Genomic DNA, 14,066 nt, shown 5'->3' with positions numbered 1-14,066 from the left:
TTTCTGGAGTCCTCCACTATGAAGTGCCTCATGATCATGTCGTGGTTTTGAGATGTAAAACCACAACAAATATTATTAACTCCATTTCATCGTAGACCTTGACCCATCATTGTTTACTGATGAAACTTCTGCAAACAAACATGACATGGCACAGTGTGCATTCACATCAGACGCTTGCATTTCGACCGACGCCATGAAAGGTTTAGCACAAGTGTATCAACACGTATGCAATGTAGGTGAAAGCGTGCCATGGGGAGTTGAAGAATACAGCAGTACTAGTAGGCCAAGCGTGAGATACACCATGCGTATGCGTAGCCTTGTGCATTGCAAGATTGTACAGTGACGCTTACCGTGACATATTTTAGAGTTATCGGGACCGAGCTTGGTAGTTCCCGTGAGCGTGCATCATTCCCATTTCATCTACGCTTGCTTTCACCCTCGTTTACTTAAATGTACTTTTTATTGTTTATGTAGCTTTACTGAAGAAAGATTGGAAGTTCTGGCTGCAAGCGTTTGTGGCAGTTATCATTTCCAAAGCTGATATCATGACAAGGCAAAACAAGGGCAAGTGTGAAAGTAAGTGGAGGCGATGCGCACACACGAAAACAGCTACCCTCCCTTGATAACTCTAGAACACATCATGACCAACGCCACTGTACAACCTTACACTGCGCTTGGCCACGCGCTCCCAAAGTGTGCATCATACTGAGTGCGATAGTACCTCATTTAATGGAACCTGAAGGCAATAGGTATTAACATGGGTCTCGTCTACTGTGAAATTCGTGTCACGGCACTGTAGCCAAATACAAAATTTTAATGAAATTCTACTGATGGAACACATGTGGGACTGCTGCAGGCCGATTCTATGAGACCATTGTACATGCATGTGTGCAGCCATGCATTGGCCACCATTAACATTCACGCCTGTTTTCATTTTGACATTGCTGCGCAGAATCAGCTGTGCTGTCGCGTAGCCCGATTACAAAGGAGTCTCCGGCGGTGACAGCAGCACCTGTAATCCTGCGGAGCCAGAAGGGCATGTGCTCAGCCGATGGCGATGCTGTACAGGAGCTCAAGAATGAGCTGAAGGTTCTTCGCGAGAACTGCGTTCCCAAGGAGGAGCTCAATAGCCTCCAGCAGCAGGTGAGGGACATTGTCTTCTAGGCATGATATTCTTATATGAACTGAAAATCGGGCAACATAGACTTGATTCAGTAAAGCAGACTGCTGGGCTTTTTGGTACTGCCTTTTAAGGAAGTAAAATTAGTGCGAATCGTTGTCCTTGTATGCCTCGTCTTGGGTTAGTAATTATTTGCGCTAATTCCACTTTGTTAAAAAGGGGATTTGATTCACTGTAGTGGCTTACGTGAGTGGCGAAGGCCAAGGAAGAAGTAAGTGGGTCCTGTGCTCATACTGGCATTTTTTTTCCTTTTTTTTTTCTCTCTCTCTCTCTTTCGTGGAGGAGGGGGTTCTTTGCCATGCATAGTTAGCCCTCTCACTGTAATTGCTTCGAACTGAGGTTCACCACCTCAGTGAAAGAACCTAACAAAATGAAGGCATCAAAGTCTGTGGTCTCAGGCAGCATGGTCCAAAACGTTTTCCTAAAAACAAGTCAACAGGACCTTTTTCAAGTGCAGAGACACTGACATGCGAAACAGTTCATCAAAATAAACCACGCACCAAATGCCTGAATTTGGGCATGCTAGAGCTTCTCAAGATACACCTGAGTGCTCGTTCCCTTTATGGATGCTCGTATGCGGACCATTAAAATGGGGTTTTTTCTCAAACTAAACATCTTCATTGGCACGTAACAAGCACCAGAGGTTTCTTGAATGCTTTCTTGAATGCTTGAACTGTTTCAACAGTTTACATGGGCCTGTTATTTGGCTCCTAAAGTCTTTCTAAACCCACCTAGTCTGTTTTCTAATAAAGTGGCGATAAACATTTCACACAGATCAATTCCCTCAAAGAAACCGTGGAGTCCAATCGGAACCAGTACAGCAAGCTGGTGCGCGACCTCATGGCCGAAATCGACGAGGAGAAGAAACTGCGCATGACCCTTCAGGTGGAGATAGACCGTCTCAAAAAGCTGACCCTGACCGTCTGACCCAGCGCGGTCTGACCAGTCTTCGCAGTCCAACCAGGCGTGCGCAACCTTCCCGTCTGAGGGCAAAGGGAGCCCCCAGCACACCTTCCACCCTCCAGTCAACTTGTCGACTCAGCACTGCAACACCAGTGAATCCTTTCCCCCTTCAGAATCTCGGAAAGCGCATAAGCATTTGAACGGGGGGTTGCCAGCGGGCGGCTTCAGGGCATGTAAATTTTTAAGTATTAAACTTCAGCTAAGAGCAAGTATTTATGAATAGAAGTTGCGCCAAGCTTTCCGAAATGCTCGCATCAGTGGCCGAGTTCTGCAGTAGTGTTTTATTGTGCAAAGTTTCATTGATTCTTTCTTGCATTTTTATTATTATGGTGTAACAATTTTAGAGGAAACCATGGTGTTCGGTACAGTCAGCGTTGATTTCGAACGGTACTTTAACCTTAGCCTTCACTTAGTGCAAGTGAAGAAAACTGGGAAGGCATTAGCATGAGTGTGTGAGGCTGTCGAGACATCAGCCATGCTCTTATTGCGGTGGTAATTAACATTATGATGAGCATTCCCTTTAGTCAAGACATTAGGGGCCAAAAAATACGATGCTGCCTGCAATACAATGCCAGATAGTGTCACCGAGTAGGCTCTCGAGCAGAAGTGGCTGTCCCACCGTACAGCTGAGCACAAAGGTTACAGCTGAAATGCAGTTAATTATCTTTTCTTTATAAGAAAACTGAAGTGTGTGAAAATGGGTTCATGTGCTAAGACATGCTTTTATGCGCACATAATAGTACCATACTACCATTGCCAATTTCGTGCCATTTAACAATAACACGACTACCACTACCACAATGCCGGCAACCACAGTTGTCACCGCATCTCGCTTTTAACGAGCCTGTCGCATAATATTAGCTCTGGGAATGTGATTTCGGTGAGATTTCGATGCTTGCTGCGAATTCAGCGTGGATCGAAGGACTTAAGGATGTGACTGCGGCTTGTGCGATAGCTTTACCGCATAACCTTTAATAAAAGTGCACTACCGAGTCCTCACTTGCTCCATTTCAAGCCCTTTATTCACTTCTGCTGAGTATTCTGTACAGTTCGGAGAGCTAGAAATTGCAGCAAAGTACTGTTTTTCATATGGAGGTCATAAGATGACTTCTTTGTTTCGACTATACCTTGTATAGCGTTTTCTCATTGTCGGCTAGATGTAATGCTGGTTTTGAGGGAGCTGGCCTTGGATGTAAGTGCAGTGGTCTGAATTTCTTATTTCCAAGCGGAAATTTATGCCGACACCAACGCATCTCCTTTTTTGTTTTTACAGTAGCTGAATGCCTTTGTCTTCTACATGCTATACACAATCTGCTCATTCTCGTGTTTTTTTTTTCTGCCTTTTGTACGCACATGTATAAGCTTCATGATGTATCTCACAGCGGTATTTGTTGAAGGGAGCTTTATCCTTCAGTATAAATGTTGTTTCAGTTCGCTTTGCTTGGATGCAGGTGTAATGGTAGAGCAGATTAATTCTTATTACGTGTATTTTCTGTGTGATTGAAGAAGTGTACATTTTCCATCTTGCTTGAGATACTGTGACCACTGGTATGGTATGGATTTGATGCTTATAGTTGGTGAAAACCAAGTATTTCAGCGGTAAAAATAAGTAATTGTCACAGATAAGATTCAGTGACTGATTATACATGAATACGCAACCCACATCTAATCTATCTCTCTACATTACGGGGAAGTTTTTCAAGGCGATGTATAGCTCCTGATGAAGTAACTGCTTACGACAGTGTTCCACACTTCATAACAGTCGCATCACAGGTGCACGAATCAGCCGAGTGTTATATTTGTACAGTGACACTGGTAATCTTCTTCTGTGTTGTAAAAGACTACCATCACGTACAACTGATCATTATAAGAGGTCTGGTTTGCCAGTGCCATGTGGTCTATTTGCCGACTACATACGAACACTGCAAGACCCACTGACTTTTCAAACTTTTGATGTGGCCTGTACGCACAAAAGCTTTCATTGTCTGTGTGGGGCAGAGGTGAAATTTTGATGTCAGCGCCCATGAGAACTGCATTTTTATGGGCTTGGCACACAGTGGGCATAGACAGTTCAGTTTTTGGATGAAGCTGTTACTAAACTGCTGGGCTGTCACCAGGTATGAATAGGGATCTAAATTGCTCATGTTGAAAGTCGTCTTGCCACTTTTTTCTGTGATGTGTGCGTAATGTGATGTGTGGCGTACGACATTTTTCGAGTGAATGTGTAGTGGGTTGATGAGCGAGTGAGCAAAATACGGGGGGCTGATCACAGGGTCTGCAGCGTTTCTCCAACGTTGCAGGCAGCGTTGATGTTGCTGTACCAATGGAAGATTCCTCGGTCTTTTCTGAACGGGGTTTGCACCTTATGTGTTGTTATGTGCCGTAATTGAATGAATTAACAAGCACAATAGCATTTATTCTCTCTTCATGTGTTTGATTCACCATGGGAACACCTGTATATATATATATGGTAAATTGTTTTCATTCATTTTCATAATAATTTGTAATGTCCTGCAAAGTACGTAGTAGTGTGCTTGCAGTGGCCTTCTTTTGATTTTTTTTTTACTTTCCCAGATTTTTTGGCGGTGCCAGCATCTATTTTGAAATTGTCAGCTCAGTGCTTCTTTTCAATTATATCTTCCAGAAATAAGTAATATGGTACGGTGCCTTGCTGCAAATCCTCTCATTTTAATTGTATTTTAACATGGCATCGTTCAGAGAGGACATTGGTCCTGTCATACCTTATGTCGTTCTTGCATGGTCGGGAACATCAGCATGGTGAACGTGTATGGTGGTGAACTCTAGAGAAAATGAATTTTAGGCTTATTGAGTTGTTACCCCAATTCGGTGCATTTCATTTATTCTGTGGACTCTCTCAGTATTTCTGCATCATGTCTGTTGTCATGTCGTGAATGGCTCTGTTTCTTTTTATCCACTATGAATTGTGGTCTTCTATGTATCCTGGGTAAGCCGTGTGATTTGTGATACGTTTGGGTTCGTGTAGCTTGTTATTGCTTTCTTGTGGCCTCATACGAAACTGTGATGTCAAGTCCACAGATAGCATGCTAGGTACAGTAGAGAAGCAAGGCTTTTTAAAGAACCTGGATTGCAGATTCATTGAACAGAGCTAGAATCCACATCAAGATGGCTCTGTGAGGAGAGGCATATTAAAATGTATTGTCTAGATTAGCGCCTACGATGCACCAGTCTTGTCCTGCTGGTCTGTGCCACTCATTATGCATTTTTTTGAAGTGCTCTTTTTTTATAAAGCACTGGGACTAAAACAAAATTGCGGAGCAGGCTTGCCTTGTGGCCTGAGCGGCTTATCTTTTGTACGACCAATTTATTTACATACATACCGTCATTTTACATGGCCTCTGTATGGCTTTGGAACGAGTTTTTCACAGAAGTGCATGTTTTGGGACTTCTAACTGAATTTTTTGAAAAACTTTTTACTCAGTAACACTACTTTGATATTCCAAGAAAAATCGTGTTTCTGTGAGTGCAATGTGATTTCTTTCTTTCCGTAATGGAATTTATGCAACGACTTGTACCACATTTTGTGTGCCTGGCTTGAAAACCACATGTAACTCATTGCTGGAATGATCCTCAATTGTGTATCCCGCGACATAGTTCTTCAATATTCAGCCGTCACCGACTTGTGCAAGGCTTTTGAGGTAGTAGATTTGCATTTATTCATTGCACCTTGTGAAAATGCGCAAAATTGTAGAACTTGCACTCTACATTGCAGCAGTGACAAATGTTTATCGATGCATTGCTTATACACAGCACTATTGTGAAAGTGCAGCCGTCACCACCTCAGCTGTGTTTTATGCTTCAGGGTGAAGCACTGGAAGTCTTTCTGGGAAGAAAACTCTTGCATTTTAATCTGTTTCCTAACTGCCTATTATTTACAGGTCGTAAAAACACTAATTGCCGTATTTATAAATAGTTACCAACAACCTTGGAGTATGATGCTTCGAAGGTAGCAGCGGTACTCATTCACTGTCATATGCATACAGTTGGCAAAGATCACAAGGCCTGAAAAATGTTTGTTACCGCAAACATTTAATTTAAAGGGACACTAAAGACGATGTTGATTGCAGAAATAGCGGTCCAGAAACCTCGTAGTGCTATTTTTGTGTCAAGGAAGTGCTTATTTTGAAACAAAATCGTGTTTTAGTGGTCCGCATCACGTTAGCACACTGGAAACTTTCACATTACCGTCAAAGTGGAAACTTTCACATTACCGTTGTCGTGCATGTTGTTTGGCTTTACAGCACGGCCACCGAAACTAGTAGCAGCAGAGCGAAAGTAGCGGGAGCTACTGCAGCAACAACGGCCATTGAACGATTTTCTGGCATGGCCTCCGAGATGGCAGACGTGCTTGGTTCAACTGGGCCCCGCTAGATGACACAATACGTCTAGTTTAACCAGGCGAAAATTGAACTCTTGAACCACTTGTGCCATTCCCCATAGTAACGTATTGCAGTTCTTTTCATGAATCAAACAGAAACAAACAAGCAGCATTTTGTCAAGTCTCTTAATGCACGGAAGGTTCTTTATTTAGTGTGGCTAGTTCGGTTACTAGTGATTAATTGTAGGTGGTAACTGTGATGTCATTGGGATCATTTACAAATGTCCTACTTGTAGAGCGCGTGTTCTTGTGCATTTACGTTAATTTCTCGGTAAGTAGGGCACTGCTGTTGATAATATTGTCGTTTTAGACGTTATCATACATTGAGCTTTCACTACGACAAATTTTTATTTGACTTTAGTGTCCCTTTTAGCGCATTATCATGTATTGAGATGTATTCATAGGAGAACTCAATTGAACCATGGTGATCAAAGTTTTGCTTTTGTGAAGGTCCCATGGCACATAAACTTTTTACGAATAACCTAACAGTAATCTGGCGGAAGATTTTGTGACTGGAGCTATCTTTAATACCTGCCATGGACTCCTGCACAATGCCTTTAACATTGTGTTCACTAGTGCTGCTGAGAGTTAGATGTTACTGGAGCTCTGTGGAGTGCAAGCTGCAAGTTTTCATGTTCTCGCTGATATTGTGCTCATCTCATAGCTGTTCGTATACGCGCACACCTCTGGCACTGTCAGCGTGACTGAGTGACATTGCCGGCACTATCGGCGGGAGTGCCCGTTTTTTTGCCTGTGCTGCCCATTTCAGCGGATGGACGTGTGTGCAACTGCCTAGATGATGCCAGCGACTCTCAGGATGTTGTGTGTGTTGCGGAAATGTAGCTACTCTGTGGTCTGTGGGCCCATGATGACAGCAACACTGGTTGCACCCTGGAGCTAGAAATGAGTCTTGTCTTGTACCCATGCGAAAAATTTACAACTGGCGTCTCCACACTTTCAAAAGCAGGTAGCTATTTTTAGGATCGTTACTACACGATCGATACATATTTTTTTCAGGGCCACTTTTTTCCAGGCTTTCCATGTGCAATCATCCCACTTTTTCTTTGCATCCGGTTGCTCCAATTGTTTAAATTTGACTTTTTATGTATGTTGAGCATATAACTTGGTTTAGTGACTGAACTTGTGGCATATTTTGAGGAACTTTGCTACTTCACTTGGAGCTGTGCATTGCAAGGATCGGTGTACTGGGTCGTTCTTGCCCTGTACTTATCAGCTCTGCAAATCATCAGCTGTTGAGTGCTCACATTTTTTGTTTTTATAAAAGTGATGGCTTTCAAACGTGTATCCATCCATTATTGTGATCTTAACATTCCGTATAAAGATAACCGTACAAACGACAAGTTTTAACACAAGGGCATAAATTTATGGGGGGGGGGGGGGGGGCGTATGTATCATTCACATTATTCTTTATTCAAAAAAAAAAAAAAAAAGTTATGGGAACGTCCTAAGCATCATTCACCCTTGTGAGCTTACCGATATGTATGAGGCGCTATTAGATGTTCCTGTACTTGAATAGTCTAGTGAGTGGTTCAGGAGATAGTAGGTCTCTTCTGCATCTTGTTATAGAGCTAGCTTAGGCATATACAGAGGTACATATCCATTTGCAGCCAAACATTGGCGCTGGAGTCTCGTCTACCTGTGAATGTTTTCTACAGTATTTATAGGCAACATGTAAGATTGAACGTGTAATTTGGATTTTATGAGGCAAGCGGAAAGCAAGCCCAGCCTTTTTATTCTTTCACACCTGTTTGTTGCAGACTAGTACCCAGTGTGGTATCTGCTACTCAAAAAATTTTTAGCATTCACTAGAAAAGTTGCCTGCTTTCTGTGAGTAATAGTGTTTAGCAAACAAACTGAGCAGTGTCCCTTGAGTTTTTCCCTTAAAGGTATGCCAAGTTTTGGTGAATTCAACAAGGCCTAAAAGCCACTTGTTCCACGAGCAATAGTTTTAGGGGCAAAAGTGTGCCGGAGCAAAATAATAGATTATAGTTCTTATTCTGTCTTATTTTATTGCCTATCTGTGAATACATTATATTCCAAATTAACCAAAAGTTGAATTCCACGAACTTGGAAAAAAAAAGTTTTTATTGTTCCATCACTACGAAGTCACTACACTGAGTGCATAGTTCTTAAAAGTGCAAGTTTAAGCGATGCTTGCATGACTCTTGCATCACTCTGGACTGGTTTGTACCTTCAGTGATTCTTTAAGAACTACTGTTTTACACTTCTAAATGTCATTTACTTGCACTTGAGCATTGTATTTGGTAGCACTTTGGATTGGAGTGTATCCTGCTTTAATATGCTGCACTGAATTCTGTGGAAGATGCCTCCTTATTTTGTAGAAGTACTACTTGCGGTTCTTGTGGGCACCTGTGCTGTGAGCGTGGCATCAGTTTCATGGTACTTAATAAAACTTCAACATGTTCCTACATTCCACTCAGTCGAAATGGGTTTCTTAATTACCAGGTGCTAGGAGAAACACGGTTGAGAAAAATAAAGGTGGCCCTGATGTGCTATAGCTCAAACAGGCATCCTATTATGGGACACGATATTAGTGTGCTAAAAAGAAGCTATATTGCCAATGACTTAGGTACGTTGACTTACATTGTTAGATAGTTATTGTAATATTTGTGATGCAATTTAGCAATAAAGACGTGGGTACTGGTCTAGTTGGCGTGTAGAGCTGTGGACATTTTATGCCATACACCAACTTGTGTGTCGCATTGTATGTTACTGTATACGTGTGTGTGCTAGCTTTGGTTTTTAGTATCACTCCGTCGTTCTTGGCTGCACTAATCTGTGTCCACTTGTACAATAGTGTTCTTGTGTTTTGCTCATGTATTGAATCATGTGTTCGGCACATGACTAAAGCGGTCAAGACAGAATAACAGTATTGCTGAAAAGCAACTTCAGCTGTCTTGGGTAGGCACAAGCATGAGTGTTTCTTACCAGATTTATTTCGCTAGATGCTGTGAACCGTTTCTCAGGCTGTCTGCTTTTATTTCTTTAAGCCCTGCTTTTTTGCACGGCCCTTCTGAAAGTGCGTATTTTTATTTAAGAATCTGCACTGTTGTCGTGGCTTGTACAGCTTGGCGAGCTTAAGGACTTAAGAATCCTCTCCTCTGTACAAGAATCTGCCTCTACTTTTTCAACTCCACCAAGCTTAGGACAGTACTGCCTTGAACTTAAGTAAGGACAATTTGGTTATGCTGCTTGTTGATTATTGCAATAATGAGTAGCTTGAAAGTATAACTACTTTAGTGCCTTTGAGTAAACAATTAGCTCTGTTAATGAAATAGTAACTAGCGAATTGCCGGGGAGCGTCATGAAGTCCAATGTCAACTTTAGTTGATGGCAGTGCAGTCCTTTGCTTGTTAAGTTGTCATGAACACACAATTAGAAGAACTTGTAGAATGTGGCAGCGTTTGTTTGCTGATATTGCTTGTAGTGATAGTATTATGCTGTCACACATCAAAGTCTAAGCAAACTTCACTCGCTTCACTTCCTCGAAATGCTGCTTCTGCGTGGCCAAGTGAATTGTTGCACGTAGTTCATTAACGGATTGTGTGTCGCACGTCTTTTTTATATGGCTACAGTACTGTTTTAGTTGCCAAGCATTTCCCCCAACGCTACAATAAAAATGGAAGCAGGGCACCTCTCCCCTCCCCCACCTCCCTTTTTTTCTGTCACAAGAAAGCATACACAGTGTGACAATCTACTGAGCTCAGTCTATGTAATATAATAGATTTATATATATATATATATGATAAAGAGAAGATATGTAGGTGACCTGAATGTGTAGCCCTTTCGTACAAATAAATGTTATAACAACTGAATGAAACTTGAGCTTGTGTTCTGCTTGGCATGTCTTGCATGCTCGCTTTGGTTATTTTAGCAGCAGTGCCCGTTTGCAGCGATGTCTGCAAGACTTCCCTGTGGGTGCGCGATTTGAAGGTTACAGCTTCATAACCTATCGATGAAAAGAGTGTTTTAACAGTGACGCTGTTTAGGAAATATTTCCTTGCAAGTCGTTCACATATAACCGACATCATAACAGGTATGCAACACTCTGTGGCCACCCAGAAAACTACCGGCGTCATAAACAGGCATGTGCCATGGAAATTGGGCACCTCCCACAACTCTCCACTGGTCCGCTGAAAGTGAAGAAGGTGTAAGCACAATATTCACAGCGTTTGACCTTCATCTGTATATAGTCATCATCACAAAAAACGCTGTCTTTGTTCGAAGCGTTGATCAGGCAATTCAGCCTAATAAACACCGTTGCAACCTCAACGCTGCTACCGTCTCGTGCCAGGGGGCATAGAGTGCTGGAACTGGGACAGGCGAGTGTGGTGCAAATGCTGCTATGTTGGACTGCACGGGAACGGATGTGTGTGCTGAACCAAGGCTGGTGGCGTGGCAGTGGCATGCACATGCGTCGACATCGGTAGCGTCGGAGTGTTGGATGGGAGAGCGCAAGCCATGGATGAGAGCTCCTCATTGATGATGTCCCGCAGACCAGCAGATGGAGTGGAGAGTGAGGCTGAGGGGCGTGTGCACATGACAACCCTTGCGTTTGAAGTTCCTCGCGAATCAGAGTGTGCATCCGAGAAAGGCCGGCTCTCACCGGTGTCTGGGTGCTGTCGAATAGCTTGGAGTTGTTGACATGTGGTGATTATGTCCTCAACAATGGTGGGGTTTTTCACAGCCAGAGCGTTAAACACAACATGGCCTATTTCTTTGAGGATGTGGCGAGCACGATCAGCTTCTGTCATCGCAGAATTCACGCGGTGGCAAAGGGCAAGGACATATTCAATGTACGAAGTGTATGTCTCCCGGGGATGTTGGCCACGCTCGTCGAGCTTTCGGTTCGACACTTCGGAATGGATGTTTGGTTTCCCAAAAATCCTACGAACTTGTTGAGCCAATCCGGGAAGCTGCTCTTGTGGTTAAAAAACCACGTTTTCGCGACATCGGACAGATAGAAGGCGACGTGACGAAGTTTTTCAGGCTCATCCTATTGGTTATAAACACTGGTCATGTTGTATTCTTTCAGCCATACCTCAACGTCGTCGCGTGGAAGACCAGAGAAGATAGGTGGGTCGCGCTGCCAGACGATGACGATCCAAGCAGGAATGGTTTGTTGGACAGGGATGCTGGATGTTCTGGGCAGTATTTCTTGAGCCATGACAGAGGACGGGGGAAGCAAGCGGCGGCCCGAACGAAGCTCTGGGGAAACATGACGTCGGAGAGGACTTTGGGATCGAAGCAGCCTCCACCGCTCTGCGAGGCAGTAGCAGCGTTGGGGTTGCGACGGTGTTTATTAGGCTGAATCGCTTGGTCAATGCTTCGAACGAAGACTACGCTTTTCGTCATAATGATTATATACAGATAAAGAAGATAGTCATACACTGTGAATATTGTGCTTACAGAAGGCAACAGGCAGACCAACAAATTACCTGCGAAGTGATAACATCGAGCCAGAAACCCCCCTCTCCTGAGTATGTATGAAAGAATGATAGGGAACAGGAACCACAATGGCAGCACCAAGAAGGCCCTTAACGTTGGGAAGCCTATGCGAACAATGACATTCCCATAGATCTATGGGAGGAGTGAGCACTTGCTCTCAGCACGAGTTTGTCTCTGGAATTCGGGCGACTTGGTTGTGTCTTTGACTGTCTGTGGTTTAACTCTAACCCCACTGCGTTGATAGTCAAAATGGAAATAACCTAGCATACCTAGATAAAGCCTACCAACAACCTAACAGCAGCATAAAACCTGCATCACCTAGAAGCAACTAGATTAGATTTTAGAATAGTCCAGTTTTTCCGTCTCAAGCCTTGCACAGCTTAGTGTCAATATTTTCGTTCATTTCCGTTCATTGCAATTGCTACACTGGAAAAAGACAAATTAGCGTCCCCTATGCTTTCCTTGGTCTTTTCTGTTGGATTCCAATGCTTGCTTTCATTTTGAATAACACGCACCGAGCGTGGTTCAGTAATAGTAATGGCTGGGGCTCCACGTCCCAAGACGATGTGACTATGGTGATGACGCCTTAGAGGTGATCTCCGGAATTTCACGAGCGCTTTAATCTAAGCATACACGAGCCTTGTGTATTTCGCCTCCATTGAAACACGGCGACAGTTTCAGAGTGTGGTTTATGCCGAAACAAAACTCGAATACCAATCATGTCAAGGAGTGCCTTTATGACGTACTTCTGGTGCAAAGCGGCGAGTAATCTTCCTACTGGCACCAATGCGTCGCAGCAAATACTTTCATTACACCGTTCTACTGCGTGAGGAACGCCACGGTACAACACAGGTAAGATTAAGAACAACAGGTCACGCGCGTCGATCGCGTGTTCTCATCACTTGACGTGCTTCGCTATTCGCCGCATGTGAAGCGACTTCGCGCTCTGCAGAGCTTCCTCCAGCGATTCGGTGATGTGCAACAAGTTCAGCGGGTCCGTCTGCAGCACCACTTCCCTGGTTTCGCCGCCATCGCCTTGCTTGAGGTGAAACTTGAAGGTGACGAGGGGCGTAACGTGAGATTTAAGGCAGCGAGTGGCGATCTCTGCCTCCAGCCTCCACTGGAGGTGCGAGAAGCTCCAGCGAGGAATGGACTTCTCGGACAGCAACCTGCGCACGTTTTTCTCGTTTTCGGAGTGATACCTGACCAGTTCCTCGCACACGGACTCGGAAAAGCTGAGCAGCAGCAGCGATTCCCGAAAGTGTTGTTCGGTGAGCTTTAGCTTTGCGGCCTGGCTGAGAAGGTGGGAAAGGCCCTCGACGGCACCTTGAACGACTTCGTGGTCGACTTGGAGCTTTTGCGCGGCGGAGTGGTACACCTTGGTGTTCATACCGCGAACGAGGAACTCGTTGGCGATCTTGCAGAACTCCTTGGCCACCGGCTCTTCGACGGTGGTAATAAACTGGAGGTGCTGCTTGTGATCGTCGTCTAGCAGGAGCAACATGATAGCCCTGGTTTAATTTAGCGCTTATCAGGGGTCGCACGTGGCGAGAAGAATGTTCGTTGAGACTCACGGTCTCACGAGGAGTCCAAGTTCGCACACAAGTTGGCGTTTTCCTATTCAAAACGTAAAAACGATGAAACAACTGGTGGGTGTTCTGTGATGAAACGCCCACAACACGTTCGCTAGGAAGTAGGTAGGAGCACAAAACACGTAGGAGTCAAAAGAGCGTGTTCTCATGCTCTAAAACAAACAACGGAAGTTCCGGTTGTGTTACAAAAAGCTAAGATGTTAAAAAAAAAAAAGGCGCTTGTTTTGGTTTCTGCTCTTTAATTTCTTATGCTTTGAAGTGGGTAATTTCAGATGATGCACTGTTTTTTATTTTTATAGCAATTTTTTTGTGAAATAAAATTTTAGGTTGTTTTATACAACAGTGATGCTTGAGCTCTTGCCTCATTGCAAACTTTAAATTTCAAAAGCATAGAGATATGCTCAAAAGTTTTTTGAGTATGTAC

The 14,066-nt window shown here is 43.7% G+C and overlaps 1 protein-coding gene and 1 pseudogene across 4 annotated transcripts in view; one reads left to right on the top strand and one right to left on the bottom strand.

Moving 5' to 3' along the window:
• The window catches only part of LOC119174706 (uncharacterized), a 47,769-nt gene extending 37,347 nt beyond the window's left edge, over nt 1-10,422 (top strand). For all 4 annotated transcript variants that reach the window (XM_075895221.1, XM_075895223.1, XM_075895222.1 and 1 more), the window contains 2 exons: nt 953-1,143; nt 1,955-10,422. In XM_075895221.1, coding sequence (XP_075751336.1) covers nt 953-1,143; nt 1,955-2,107 — 344 coding nt within the window. In that variant the 3' untranslated portion in view covers nt 2,108-10,422. The remainder of the gene's footprint in view (nt 1-952; nt 1,144-1,954) is intronic.
• Nucleotides 10,423-12,767: 2,345 nt separating this feature from the next.
• On the bottom strand, nt 12,768-13,818 carry LOC142817731 (COMM domain-containing protein 2 pseudogene; annotated as a pseudogene).
• Nucleotides 13,819-14,066: the final 248 nt, after the last annotated feature.

Source organism: Rhipicephalus microplus, chromosome 5, assembly GCF_043290135.1.
Source record: "Rhipicephalus microplus isolate Deutch F79 chromosome 5, USDA_Rmic, whole genome shotgun sequence".
NCBI lineage: Eukaryota > Metazoa > Arthropoda > Arachnida > Ixodida > Ixodidae > Rhipicephalus > Rhipicephalus microplus.
Note: the sequence above shows the minus strand (reverse complement) of the source record. Positions and strands in the feature narration are given on the sequence as shown.